The sequence below is a fragment of the Dendropsophus ebraccatus genome, chromosome 6 (assembly GCF_027789765.1).
Source record: "Dendropsophus ebraccatus isolate aDenEbr1 chromosome 6, aDenEbr1.pat, whole genome shotgun sequence".
Classification (NCBI taxonomy): domain Eukaryota; kingdom Metazoa; phylum Chordata; class Amphibia; order Anura; family Hylidae; genus Dendropsophus; species Dendropsophus ebraccatus.
In genome coordinates this window covers 11,979,898-11,994,869 of record NC_091459.1, presented here as the reverse complement: position 1 = coordinate 11,994,869, position 14,972 = coordinate 11,979,898, and the positions used below count along the sequence as shown (strand labels likewise).

The following is a 14,972-nucleotide window of genomic DNA, read 5'->3' as shown; positions in this document are numbered from 1 at the left end:
AACTCTATGTGTAATAGCCTCGTTTGGCCAACGGCTGATGAATGTGTAAAAAAAATCAAAAGCATTATACTTACCTGCCTACACTCCCCGGTGTTCTCCTAGCTTCTTCCCACTCCCCGCAGCAACAGCTGGAACTTCTGAGTCAGTCTCTGAGGTGACAGGCCGCTCAGCCAATCACTGTCCCGGGCACTGTCCCTTCTCAGCCAGCGATTGGCCGAGCGGTCTGTCACTTCAGAGACTGGCTCAGAAGTTCCAGCTGTTGCTGCGGGGAGTGCGCAGAAGCTAGAAGAACACCAGGGAACCTCGGCAGGTATGTATAATCTTTATTATTTTTTTTAAACATTCATCAGCCGTCGGGCAGAAGCTAGAGGAACCCTGGGGAGCATGGACAGGTATGTATAAAGTGTATTATTTTACACTTAAAGAGGATGTACCACCAGGTACATCCTCTTTAACCTGAACCCAAAGATCAAACGGCGCCGGCACGGGGAAGGCGGGGCAGCGGTCCGTTTTTCGGACCGTGGCCCGGTTCCCTTGCACGGTGCCAATCTATGCACCGGAACCGGCCGGTGCTCCAGCACTGGAGGTAGGCCGGGCCGCCCCCAGTGGGAGGGAATTCCCTCCCCTGTATGACGCGGTTCCCTTAGAATGAATGGAGCTGCGTCATAGAGGGGAGGGAATTCCCTCCCACTGGGGGCCAGTGAACCTGCTGATATGCGCCAGCCGCTGATTACCGTAGGACCTCAGCGTCGGTCTTCATAATCCTGTGGGATCCGGTACTGGGCAGATTTTTGATAATTTCCAATATGCTAATTAGCAAGTTCCGAGCATTTGGGGCGTTCCCCGTCTACCCGAAGCACTAGCCTGCCCTGCTGGCCCGCCCACTATGCACATTCATATATGCATAGCTAGGCCGCTTGTTACTATATGAATATGCATCATAGGCGGGCCAGGAGGGCAGGCTAGGCGGGCCGAGCAGGTGATCCGGGCAGGCGGGGAATGCCCCAAATGCTCGTAAACCGCTAATTAGCATATTAGAAATTATCAAAAATCTTCCCAGTACTGGACCCCACAGGAATATGAAGACCGACACTGAGGTCCTACGGTAATTAGCGGCTGGCGCATATCAGCTGGTTCACTGGCCCGAACCTGCTAATATTGCCGCCTTAAAGGGGTTATCCAGCACTACAAAACATGGCCACTTTTCCCCCTCTCTTGTCTCCAGGTCAGGTGCGGTATGCATTTAAGCTCCATTTACGTCAATGGAACTGAGTTTGAAGCCCCACCCAATCTGGAGACAAGAGTGGTGCAAAAGTGGCCATGTAGGACTGGATAAATTAAGGGGCAACATATCAGGGTGGTTTAGTGATCCCACTAGGATGCACCCCATTGCAACACGTTTCCTTCCCAGGAGGGATATCCGGCTATTCCCGTGTTTTGAGACTCGTCACTGAGGCTCCACGGACTGCTTTTTTTTTGCATATTCAAATATTTTAGGGGGCAATGTATCAATGGAGACTCCTGAGTGAGTACTCCATTTAATTTTTTTTCTGATCTCCCTGAGCTCAGTGATAATGCCCCCCTTACTACCACTACACAGTGATAATGCCTTCTTACTACCCCTACACAGTAATATTGCCCCTTACTGCTTCTTCACTGTAAGAATACCTTCTTATTACCACATGCATTGAAAATTCTGCAGATTATTTAGTGTCTGTAAAGTGGGCAGGAGTTTTTTTGTCAGTTTAATTACCATAATCCACAATAAAAATACAGCGTCCCTATGGCAGATCTGCTGAGTTGGCATGTCCCAGATTTGGGCAGGGAGGTCAATTGTTATAAAAGTAGAAAGAGCTGCACCTTCAGGTCAATGAGATGTGATTGCTGTAGAGCAGTGATCATTTATATAAGGACGGATCTCTCGCTGTCACTTTATGACAGAAGCACAGGGCTAAGGCGGATAAAAGTGGTGCACATAAACAGGGCCGTATTAACAACTGCTGCTGCCCTAGGCACTAAACCTGAAGACGCACCATCTTCATGCACCGATTGGCCTTGCCAGACCTGATCAATACCACCATACCCCCCACCCCCCTGGAAAAGACACCAGATTTACTGGCAAGTCTGAACAGGAGGTGGGAGACTAAAAAAAATATATATATTCTTCCCCTGCTCCCTGGTGCTGCCCCCCTGCAAGGTGCTGCCCTAGGCACCGGACCATGGGTGCCTAGTGGTAAATAAGGCCCTGCACATAAATCATAACTACATTGGAAATAGAGCAGTTTAATTAGGTACATTTTATGCGAAAACCTGAAGCAAATTATAAGGTTAAGGCTATGTTCCCACAGCGTATGTTTTCGTAAAAAAGTGCAATTGGCAACAACGGCCGTACTTTGTGTGAAAGGACACATTGCCTTATCTTCTATAGGATCCCGGCCGAAGTGTACACATAGGGGGACATGTATCAAGCTGAAAAATATTTTTCGGGGGAAAGTGCCCATTTGCGAATAATTTAAATATTCGCATATGGCCACTTTCCGCCTAGTACAGCAAGGGGGCGGGGAGGGGGTGTGGAGGGGGCGGAACGGCGGAAATTATGAATAGCATGGCTATTCATAATTTTTTAGCCAGAAAAATAGTCAGAAAACCTACTCCAGCTCTGTGCCGGCGTAGATTTCCTGCCGTGTGCACTGGCGCGCACAGGATTTATGTAGAGGCAGTCCGCCTCTATATACTGTAAATCTCCGTAGTGCCGGAGCTGCAGGGACATTTTTATAAATTTCCCCCTAAGTATACGCTCCAGCTGGGATCTCTTGCTGCGCCGTAGAAAACTGACATGTCCTGTCAGTACACATTATTAAGCGAGTGGCTCCGGCCGTACGCTCCATTGTGTGCTGTGGGGCGTTCTGATGCGGGCACGCACGGATACGCCCAAATTAGAACTCTGCGGCGTGAAAGATCATCCGGTGATGATCTTTTCAGAGACTGGCCATTCCGTGACCTGTCTGGGTCCCGGAACGGCCAGTCTAATACTACGAGGGAACATAGGCTAAGAATACATTCACACATCCGTTGTTCTGTCTGCAATTGCAGGCACGCAATTGCGGACGGAACATAGGACCAATGGTATTCAATGGCCCTGTTCACATGTCCGTACGTGTGTACGCGGTCGCGATCCGTGCCGCAAAAAAAGGTCATGCTGTAATGCGGACCGCACTTCTACGGCCTGGATCGCTATGGTAATGAAGTGGGAATGTTGAGCTCCGTGAAGCACAGAGCACTACAGATACACATTCGTACTAAAGCAGTTCCGTGGTTGCCTGCTGCACTATGGGTGCGTGAATATAGCCAAAGGGTCCATTTACACAGAAAGATTATCTGACAGATTATCTGCCAAAGATTTGAAGCCAAAGCCAGGAATGGACTATAAACAGAGATCAGGTCATAAAGGAAAACCTGAGATTTCTTCTCTTTTGAAATCTATTCCTGGCTTTAGATCTTTGGCAGATAATCTGACATAATCTCTCTGTGTAAATGGACCCTAAAACCTCCTTCACACATTCATTGTCCCGCCAGTAAGGGAGGGACCATGGGTGTGCATCTACAGTTGTGTGAAAGGGCATGGACCCCAGATAGGGGATGGATCCCGGCTCCAACACATATCCACATTCTGCCTGTAGCCGCAGCTAAGGACAGAATTAGTCAATATCTGAATGCCTTTACCCACTTCACCCACCTGGCCGTATCTCTGTATCCACTAATTCCAACAATGTAAGTCTATGAGACTACATTGTCAGAATTAGCAGCTGGCTGGGGAATGTCCTGTAGAACATACAGCAGCTGATAAGTACTGGAAGACTGGAGGTTTTTTTAATAGAAGAAATTTACAAATCTGTATAACTTTCTAAAACCAGTTGATTTGAAAAAAAAAAAAAAATGCTGAATAACCCCTGGATAAGGCATATTCACACACTGCAGATTTGTTATAGAAATTTCTGAGTCTATTCCATCCATCTGAATGGGGCTTGCAGACAGCTTGTGCTGTAGAAATGATAGCTTCCATATGTCTGGGCTTTTCAGCAGCAAAACTTTCTGACTCAAAAGTGTTATGTTTGAACATGGCCCAAAGCGTGGCGTCAGCACTCACCTCACCGCCTCATTAAATGGGTGGTTACGCAATAATAAAACATTTAATCATATGGGTTGCAAATGGATGGCTGCCATATACAACACACCTCTCAGAGAAGAAGACAGTACATGGAAGCGTGTAAACCTTGTGATCAAACCGATGAGCCGGGTTCACACAGGGACATGGGGTACAATTGTGAAAGACAAATATGAAGGTTCCAGAAGCTCATCCTCAGTGGCTCTGAACAAGCAGTACGACAACATGCTATTACATCTCAGTTTGCCATATTCCCTTTATTACTGAGGTCTGTACCCTGTAACTGAAGCCATGTGTAAGGGACCCCGGGACCTGCATGATAGACAGGGAAAGACAGACTGTGTGAACCCTAGCGCTAGGCCCCCTAGAACTTCCCCTACCTACTTGCCAGTTTTGTGTTAGGCTGAAAGCGACAGCTGGTCGTTAGTTATGTGGTGTACCCCCGAGGTGATGTTATATCAGAGGAACGGCTGGTCACTTGCTAGGTGGTGAGGTGTGACTCCACGCCAGAGGTGGTTGGCCGAGATACAGCCGTGTCTTCACACCACCTTATGCCCACTAGACTCGGATGAACCTTCCTAATGGGTGACACAGGCCCCAGACCTTGTTACCTGGGATGAGCAGAATGCTGAGGGTTCCCTGCTGACACCCGCGCTGCAAGATATAGTTCCTAGGCTTATCGCAACTTTGCTCTATCCGGATCAGTTCCTAGCTCTTTGGCTTAGTTGTGGATACTGTCCTGCTCTAGTAGTACTTTAGTACTACTTTCATCACCACACAAGTACAATAAGTACAGACCTTTGCGAAGGGTGTATATAACTGTAACACCCATTGTAAGACACCACATCTACACTGGTTAAGGTGAAACACAGAACGAGACAAGACGGACAAACACACGAAAGAATGGTCAGGCAGATAGAGGTCAAACCGGAGATAGCAGAACAGTACAAAGATGGAGGTCAGAAACATAGGCAAAGAGGTCAGAATTCCAAGCAATGAAATATAAACACCAGCTCAAGAGACTATCCCAAGCAAGGCCCCACAGTACAAGTGAACTTCTTACAAGATGTAAAAGTCCCCATCCAGGGTGTGATTGGACCAGTCCTCTGACATCCAGACCACACAAAACACAGAATAGAGATGAGTTGGGAAGGTGACTGACCACCTAGACGAGTGTGGTGGAAACCTGTCAATCACCACATAGTGCTAGAATAAGGGGGCATTCACACACTCCATAAATCACGGATGCTACAGACAGGGGCGTAGCTAAGAGTTATGGGGCCCCATAGCAAGAAACTGTACAGGGCCCCATGAATCCTGTATGACCCCCCACCCCATACCCACATGAACCGGCACAGTCCTGTGGCACCCCGTTCTGCCGGATCCCTAGCACGCAACTGACGTCACTGGTGCGCCAGGGAGCTGGAAGGACGGAATACCGAAGGACTGTGCAGGGTCATATGAGTATTGTGGGGGCACGGAGATAGTGGCCAATGGATGCAGTGAGCCGTAGCTACCATGGAGGTAGACCACATCTCGCTGGAGGGGCCCTGCCGCACAGGGCCCTATAGCAGTTGCATGGTCTGCCTCTATGGTAGCTACGCGACTGGCTACAGAGCATGAAGATGTCGGAAGTTCCTGATGCTAGCGTGCTGCTTCACGCTCTGTAGCATGTGATTTACAGAGCGTGTGAATGCCCCGTATTCCAGCACTAGCTCTGTGGTGAACCTGTTCCCACTACTAACAAAGCCATGTGTCCGTCACGTCTATACGTCTGCAAAAAAGTGGGTTCCATACACTTCTATTGGCTAAGCTGTTCCACAACTATAGTCCGTACTAGGACACATCCTATTTTTTTCATGCTACAAATTGCAGATCTGTGAAACTACGGATAGTGTGCGGATCCGTTGCTTCTGATCAGAAGCAATGTGAGAAAATATTACTTCACTAAAAGAGTAGTAGATGCTTGAAACAAACTTCCAGGAATTTTATTGTAAAACTAATACAAGCTACAATTCTCCAATAAATAGAGTTTTATAAATCACATGCCGTTTCACATTAACTAAAGAGAATTTTATTCACGGTGCCTACATAGGCCTCATCAGCCCTTGGTTTTCTTTTACTTCCAGGCTTCAAAAACTTCTTTATTGTTGGGATTTCAGATGTTCTTTTCTTGAAAGCCTAGAAATTAAAATACAAAATGCTGTGAATAATTCTGCTTTATGGCATCAAAATGAAGAAGTAACATTCCTTTACATATGGCGATATAACCTGCATAGATCCCTTCACAGGCCAGAATAGACAATCCCTTTAAAGTGTCACTGTCATTTCAGTTTTTTTTTTTGCAGAAATCAATAGTCCAGGCGATTTTAAGAAACTTTGTAATTGGGTTTATTAGGCAAATATGCCATTATCTGCATTCAAAAAGACTTTCCCCAGGTCCCTACCCTCCTCTCTTTTCTGTCATTCGCTGCTCATTATCAGGAAATCTCCACTGTTTTACATCGGTCGGATCCTGTCTGTTCTATGGAGGGGGGGGAGGAGGGAGATTAGTTGCCAGTGGAGAACAAAGGATTACACAGCAGGGAGCCGCTAAAAAGCCGGTATTCAGAAAGGTCAGAAAGGTCAGTGCTGACATCAGAGGAGAGAGCCTGGTGATGTAGCTGTATATTAACTCTTTGTTGTCCTGTTTTGGTGCCTCATCTCCCTCCACCCCTCCCCTCTTCATAGAGAACAATGAAGACAGGGGGGAGAGCTTCAAACTTTTTCACTGCTTTCTCATGATAAAAATGCATTTTTCAGCTAATAAACCCAATTACAAAGTTTCTTAAAATCGTCTGGACTATTGATTTCTGCAAAAAAAATAAAAAAATAAAAAAATAATGACAGCGACACTTTAAGACTGCTACAATACTCCTTGTAGACTTCTCAATGACTTTTTACACTTTGTACAGCCCATACCTGTAAATTGGGAAAGGTCTGCAGGATGTCAGCCTGAAATTCTTCCATTGCTAAAATGACGTCCAGTAGAGATACATCTGCCCAGGAAAACTTGTTTCCAACCAGAAAGTCCTTGCCTTCTAGAGCCTAAAATACAAAATGTAAGTCATAAGATGATGCGTCTGCTTCGTTGTTACTATTCTCCGATATGGCAATAGCAATGAACAACTCTATGATTGCTTTAAAGGGGAACTATCAGCAGGTTAGACAAATCTAACCTGCTCATATGTCCCTACTGCACAGGAGACGCAGAGAAGGAACCTATGTCTCTTACTTTCCTCCTTGGCATCATTTTGGTGCAGTTAGTAGTTTGTTTCATGGTCTTATAAGACCGTTCGGAGTACTGCCCGCCCCATAGCACCAATCTGCGCCCAGCCAGCCCAATCAGCGCTATGGGATCAGGCAGTGCTCCTAACGGTTTTACCAGACCGTGTAGCAAACTACTAACTCCACCGGAACGGCCAGGAGGAAGGTAAGAATTGTGTAACAACAACAGTCCGCACACCCTAAGTCGTATCGTTGGGTGCTAGTGCAGAGGGATTCCTCAATCCCATAAAACATATAAACAGAGGCACTGCACTCTCAGAGGCTTGTATGCTGGTGAAATTTTATTCAGAAGAAAATCATATCACAATCCAACCAGATCAAGTAGTATGAATTAAAGTAGAAAAGTAATGCTACGGGCGACGTTTCGGTCGTGCTTCCGACCTTCCTCAGGCCTATGTAGCCATACTATAAAGAAAGAAGCAATAATGAATATATAAGCCAAATATAGATGCAAAACAAGAACTGTATCAGGAAAACCAAGTGTGCTGAACGTGAGTGGCTATGCATGTGTAGCTCCACATATACGCATATACATGTATATCAAACATCTAAGTATATTGGCTGACCGGCTATTATTCTAGTATGGGTTATGATATGGTAAAGAAGAAATTGATAAATAGTAGAGAAATAAAAATAAAATCTGTAAAAGCATCTAGATATTTCCAATGGTATCACATAATCAGCTAATAGCTCCACAGAAAGTAGCAGCATAGGGCAATATGTGAGAGGCAGGAAAAAGAGGAAAAGCAAGAGGAGGGGGTAATGTACATTAGGCTAGTATAGCTTGGCATATACACAGTTACCAAATAGTGTTGTAGTAGGCCGGTAGGAAAGGAATATAGAGAGAGGCAGCGGCAAAAGTAAAATGGATAAGAGAAGTGTTGAGATCAGTATCTTACCTGGAGAACAAGTGTGTAGTATAGAAGATCTGGTGGTGACTGGTGCAAGTGAACTGCCGGTATAAATGGAGTAAGGGGCAGTGACGTCATGGCGGCGGCGCCGAGCCTCCGGCGCGTCGCGCACACAGTGACGCGACGAGGAGCGTCAGAAAGGGGCAGAGACGTCACGACAGCGGCGCCGCGCCTCCGGCGTGACGCGCACACAGTCACGTGTCCTGGCGCGACGGCAAGCCGGCGACGCTGACACGCAGCGCCGCGACGCACTGATGTGGGGATGTATCCTAAGTAACTATGACGCTTGCAAATAAAGGGGCAGGTCCTATGTGTCATCTGAGCAGGCAGTGAGTCTAGGCTCGGGGGGATGTCCCAGGTAACAAAGGAAGGGGAGAACGTACATCAGTAACGAGATATATCCCATGTATCATGTAATTAGCAGCAGAAAAATAATATAGAGAGTATGAGAGTCAAATGTAGTGGCTGGATGTATAAATAGCTATAGATATATAAAGTGAGGACTATAAATAACATAAAGTAATGAAATGAAATGAGACAATGAGGAATAAAAAGGTGAAAAAGAAAGAGAAAAGAGATAGAAATGGAAATGAAAGTAAAAATAAAAAATAAAGATAAAATATGAAAGGGGAAGAAGATAAGAAGTGGGAGGGATAAAGGAGTGTCAGCTGGCCCATAGTTACCGATAACAGTTAATCCTTGCTGCATGCCAAAGCCTAAAATATGAAAAAAGAAAAGATAAAGAAGTCAAATATATGATTAAAAATTGAAACTCCTGTCATATTCTCTGTTGAGACCCTTGGGTTCAATTGTCTGGAGTGTGTGGATCCAGTACGATTCACGTCTCTTTAAAAGTGCTACACGATTGCCACCTCGTCTAGGGGGAGGAATGTGCTCAATGACTTGAAATCTAAGTTGGGCTATGGTATGGCCCTTGTCGGAAAAATGCTTAGGGATAGGAAGTAGGAGGTTACCACACCTGATGGTAGATTTGTGTTTAGAAATGCGGTCTCGGATACGCTGCGTAGTTTCACCAACGTATCCAAGACCGCATGGACACTTAATCAGATAGACTGCAAAGTTGGTATCACATGTAAAAAAGTCCCGGATGGAAAACTTTTTCCCGGAGTGGGGATGAGTGAAGGTATTCCCTCTGGTAACTGAAGAGCATTGTGAGCAATGCAAACATGGGAAAGTACCTTCCTGTGGTGGACCTAGGAAGCGTTGTGTCGGTTTACGTTTGAGAGTGCCTATATCGGCCCTAACAAGGTGATCACGGAGATTTCTCTCTCTCTTAAAACATAAAAGTGGTGGATGAGTAAATTCCTCAATTTGAGGTAAGGACTGGTGTAGGATGGACCAATGTTTTTTCACTATGTGTGTGATCTTGTTACTGTAGGGATGAAATTTATGAATGAATGGTATCCGGCTACCACTCTGCAGTCCATGTGATCCAACAACAGATTCTTTAGATTTGTCCAAGATCTCGGGTGGGTAGCCCCGTTGGGAAAATTTTTGTGACATCTCATCTAATCTTGTGTCCAGTTGGGCAGGATTCGATACTATGCGTCTCACCCGACTGAATTGGGAGCATGGTAGAGATTTTTTGACGTTGGGAGGATGGTTGCTGCTATAATGTAGCAGACTATTTCTGTCGGTTGGCTTAGTGTATAGGTCAACCGACAGTTCTCCATCCGTATTTTTAAGTATCAAGGTGTCGAGAAAGTTCATTTCCCGAACATCATGATGTAGAGTAAATTGCAATTCTGGATATATCGAGTTCAGAAAAGCATGGAACTCCAGCAGGGAGTCCACAGGGCCCCTCCATATGCAGAAAATATCATCGATATAGCGATGCCAAGTATGAGCGAAATCCATAAATAGCTGATTAGTGTAGATAAAGTTGTTCTCGAAAAAATCCATATAGATATTTGCATATGGAGGGGCCACATTGGACCCCATTGCCGTACCCTGTGTCTGTAGATACATCTTGTCGCCAAAGAGGAAAAAGTTGTTAGTAAGTATGAGTTCCAATAGCTCTAGGCAGAATCGTTTTTGTTGGACTGTAAATGTATGAGTGTCAAGGAAGGTGCTAACGGCTCTCAAACCTTTGGTGTGTTGTATCGACGTATATAAACTACATAAGTCCCAAGTAACAAGTAGAGCTTCTGGTGGTATAGGTGTGATCTGATGAATTACATTGAGAAATTGTGTAGTGTCCAACAAAAAGGATCTTGTGGTCTTGACCAGCGGAGTAAGGATTTTCTCCAAGAGGATAGAAAGAGGTGCTAGGATGGAGTCCGTTGAGGCCACTATGGGTCTCCCCGGTGGGTGATCTAGGCCCTTATGAATTTTGGGAAGAATATAAAATGTCGGCATGATAGGATGACAATTGGTTAAAAAGGTACATGTCTGGTCATCAATAATACCTTCCATCACATAATTGTCCAATAAACTCTTAATCTTGGCGGACAGTTGCGGTGTCGGGTCCCGTGGAAGGGGTGCATAGGTGGTGGTGTCTGACAGTTGTCTTTCAATCTCGGCGATGTAGTCTCTTTTGTCCATCACCACCAATGCACCCCCTTTGTCCGCTGGTTTGATAACAAGATCTTTAGCTTGCTGTAAATCCAGTAGAGCACGTCTTTCCTCAGGCGAAATGTTAGTATGGTTACGTAAGTCACCTCGTGCTACAGTCTTAAGAAAAGCAGAAATGTCTCGTTCCACTAGAGAAATGTAAGTCTCTACAGCATGATTGTCCTTAGGAGGATAATAGTGGCTTCTATTTCGTAGACCAAAGTTGGAGATCGAAAAGATGGGTATAGTAGTATTTACTGGTCTCATGGAAGTGCTAGGAAGAGCCGCAAAATGGGCTTTAAGTCTAATTGATCTGTACATTACCCCCTCCTCTTGCTTTTCCTCTTTTTCCTGCCTCTCACATATTGCCCTATGCTGCTACTTTCTGTGGAGCTATTAGCTGATTATGTGATACCATTGGAAATATCTAGATGCTTTTACAGATTTTATTTTTATTTCTCTACTATTTATCAATTTCTTCTTTACCATATCATAACCCATACTAGAATAATAGCCGGTCAGCCAATATACTTAGATGTTTGATATACATGTATATGCGTATATGTGGAGCTACACATGCATAGCCACTCACGTTCAGCACACTTGGTTTTCCTGATACAGTTCTTGTTTTGCATCTATATTTGGCTTATATATTCATTATTGCTTCTTTCTTTATAGTATGGCTACATAGGCCTGAGGAAGGTCGGAAGCACGACCGAAACGTCGCCCGTAGCATTACTTTTCTACTTTAATTCATACTACTTGATCTGGTTGGATTGTGATATGATTTTCTTCTGAATAAAATTTCACCAGCATACAAGCCTCTGAGAGTGCAGTGCCTCTGTTTATAAGGAGGAAGGTAAGAGACATACCTTCCTCCTCGGCATCTCCTTTACAATAGGGACATATCAGCAGGTTAGAGTTGTTTAAAGGGGTTATCCAGCGCTACAAAAACATGGCCACTTTCCCCCTACTGTTGTCTCCAGTTTGGGTGGGGTTTTGAAACTCAGTTCCATTGAAGTAAATGGAGCTTAATTGCAAATCACACCTGAACTGGAGACAACAGTAAGCAGAAAAGTGGCCATGTTTTTGTAGCGCTGGATAACCCCTTTAACCTGCTGATACTTCCCCTTTAAAGGCCTAGCCCAAAAGTCAATAAACTTGAAGCATTCCAGAATTAAAAAAAAAAAAATGTATGGGATGCTTCTTTAATATTGGGTAACGAAACACTGTCTCCTTCCTGCCAGTCGTGTATTGACTAAACCTCAGTACTTTTCCATCCATGGTGACAAATATACTATCCAGCCACTGCAGGCCGCACAGGTACAACATTACATGGCAGGCAGGTAGAGGATCACTACACAAAGACCTGGCTGTGCGGCTAGTGACTGAGCATGTGTGTCCACCAGCTCACAGCTCAGGAGGTGGACGCCACATTGCTATATACTTTGAACACCAGGTGGCGCTTTATTATGTAAGTAAGTGTCATAATAAACATCTTCAATGTATAATTTTTGAACAGAAAGAATACACTTTTTTTTCTTTAGGATCTATACAATAAATAGGGTGGTAGGACAAAATGGACAAGCACATAAACCAGTAGGGAACTGGAAGAAATCGTCTTACTTTCTGGTACACAGGAAAGTATCTATTCAATGCTCTCTCTTTTATGAGTTTTTCTTGCTTTTCCTTTTCCGAGCCGGACATGAAGAAATAGGGCAACATGAGTGAATTTAAATCATTGAGTCCCTCTGTATACATGTCAATCCTGTAAGGGAAGAAAGAGAAGACAATGGGGGAGATTTATCAAACATGGTGTAAAGTGACACTGGCTCAGTCGCCCCTAGCAACCAATCAGATTCCACCTTTCATTTTCCAAAGAGTCTGTGAGGAATTAAAAGTGGAATCTAATTGGTTGCTAGGGGCAACTGAGCCAGTGTCACTTTACACCATGTCTGATAAATCTCCCCCAATGTATTTACCTCACATGGTTTTACAGCAGGTACATTTAAGAATATTCAAAGCGTAAGTAGTAAGTTTCATACATGTTTCTACACTGTACGCCACAAAACAATGATAGGTATGACGATCCAAAATGGAGTTTTATGATTGCAGCCACCACATAGTTGTATTTTTTATGCTTTACTTGTAGGCCAAGATATGATTTTATGTAGAGAGTCTAAAGAGAAGATCTGATGACAACGTTTTCTTCAGATCTCCTCAGACCCCAACACAGACTTCATCGCTGCAGTCCATATTCGGGTCCGAACGCTAATACGAACACACACGCGCCAGATAGGAAGGGGTTAAGTGACTCCTTCCTTGCTGGGGCAGGCACCAGACCCGGCACACTGAGTTTGCTGTGTGTCAGGTCGCTGGGGATTGGGACAACGACAATGCGGCAGTGAGCGGGTAAGTGCAGGGGGGCGGGGGACTCCCCAGGTGACCACTAGATCGTCCGAGCAGCCCATAGTGGATAGCAGCGGTCTGCTGCCGCCGCTCTTGTTCTTCTGGGTGGTGGCAGCACATCGCTGCTATCACAGTCGTTCGTCTTTCAACATCGTTCATGTCGGCTGATCATTGCCTTCTATTACATGGGACGATTATCGGCCGTATTTGTTCCGTGTAATAGGGCCTTAAGCTGGGGTCATTTTACTGGCAAACACTAACCCTCTCATTATAACCCCAGTACCCACCACCACAGGGGTACTGGGAACAGCTGGGTACCTGTAGTCCTGGAGAGTTAAAAATGGCGCTACTGGACTGGACGGCGCCAGGCTGGTATTATTAAGCTTGGGAGGGCTAAAATAAATGGCCCTTCTTGGGTGCACATCGTTTTTTAGGACTGTACGGATTTGCTGTCATTACAGATCCGCAAAAAATTACGGGCGCTCCCATAGACTTCTATGGGACGATCTGTGTTGCAATTACAGTTAGTCAGTAATTTTTGCAGATTGCAGACAGTGTGAGCATCCTAATTGAAATCAATGGGCCCTAAATTTGTCCATAATTGCAGACCTGCAATTATGGCAAAACTTATGGAACGTGTGAATGTAGCCCTAACTTCATAGAAAGCAAGTAAGACAAAATAAAAAGGAAGGCAGCGTTGTAATATTTTTCTCTAACCAGACAACAATGGCAAGTCTATTATTAGTTGTTGTAGCAGGAAACATTGCATGTCTTGAATGAACACCAGAGGGTCCTAGTCCTCCGAAGAACAGAGGGACTACAGGGACAGCATCAGGATGAAGACTGGCAATGGATGAGACCACTGTCTGACAATGTTTATATGGTTTCAGTGGCAATGGAGCCAGACCACGCAGCTGCTATGGGACCCATGGGCCTGGGGGCTCCAGCCTGGATTGGAGGCAGCTAGTTCTCATATTTGCTGTGGGGCCTTAGGAGTTCTATGTACACCCCTATTTACACACACTCACAGAATGTATGAAAAGTGTACAAGTAGATGTACTTACCAAGCTCTTTCCTCCAGGTTGGATCCATACAGATTATACTTTCCGGCTATGTAACTTAGAATGGCTCTACTTTGGGCCATTTTCTTCCCATCTATGTCTAGCATTGGCATTTGTTGAAACAGCAGATCACCAGCTAAACAGAATAGAGAATGTCATATGTGTTATGGTGGAGTTCTAACACTGCCGATTCTGCCTTAAAGCAGCCTATACAAAATCTGCATGTCCTATCCTAGCTGACAGCGAATATCTACATGTGTTTCTAAGCTTTCTCTATTGAGTCTCCTAAACAAAAGCTCTTAGGATCGTATTAGACGGCTAGATGCCTCCTGTAAGCAAGTGCCAATCTGCTAGATCAGCACTCATTTACTGAGCCTATAACACGGCTCGATAATCGTTTAGCAAGAGCTACACGGACATCGTTAGTGATGTCCGTGCTGCCCTTGCCCTAAACTGTATACAGACTGTATACTGCTCTGAAGCTACAGCGGCGGCTCTGGGAAGCGAGTAGAGGGCAGAAGAACA

General features: G+C 45.0%; 1 protein-coding gene across 4 annotated transcripts in view; it reads right to left on the bottom strand.

The window, feature by feature from the left end:
* Positions 1-6,128: 6,128 nt before the first annotated feature.
* Positions 6,129-14,972, bottom strand: part of LOC138795446 (glutathione S-transferase 3-like) — a 142,193-nt gene continuing 133,349 nt past the window's right edge. For all 4 annotated transcript variants that reach the window (XM_069974519.1, XM_069974522.1, XM_069974521.1 and 1 more), the window contains exons 4-7: positions 14,451-14,583; positions 12,604-12,745; positions 7,127-7,252; positions 6,129-6,346 (exon numbers count right to left, since the gene is read on the bottom strand). In XM_069974519.1, coding sequence (XP_069830620.1) covers positions 6,224-6,346; positions 7,127-7,252; positions 12,604-12,745; positions 14,451-14,583 — 524 coding nt within the window. In that variant the 3' untranslated portion in view covers positions 6,129-6,223. The remainder of the gene's footprint in view (positions 6,347-7,126; positions 7,253-12,603; positions 12,746-14,450; positions 14,584-14,972) is intronic.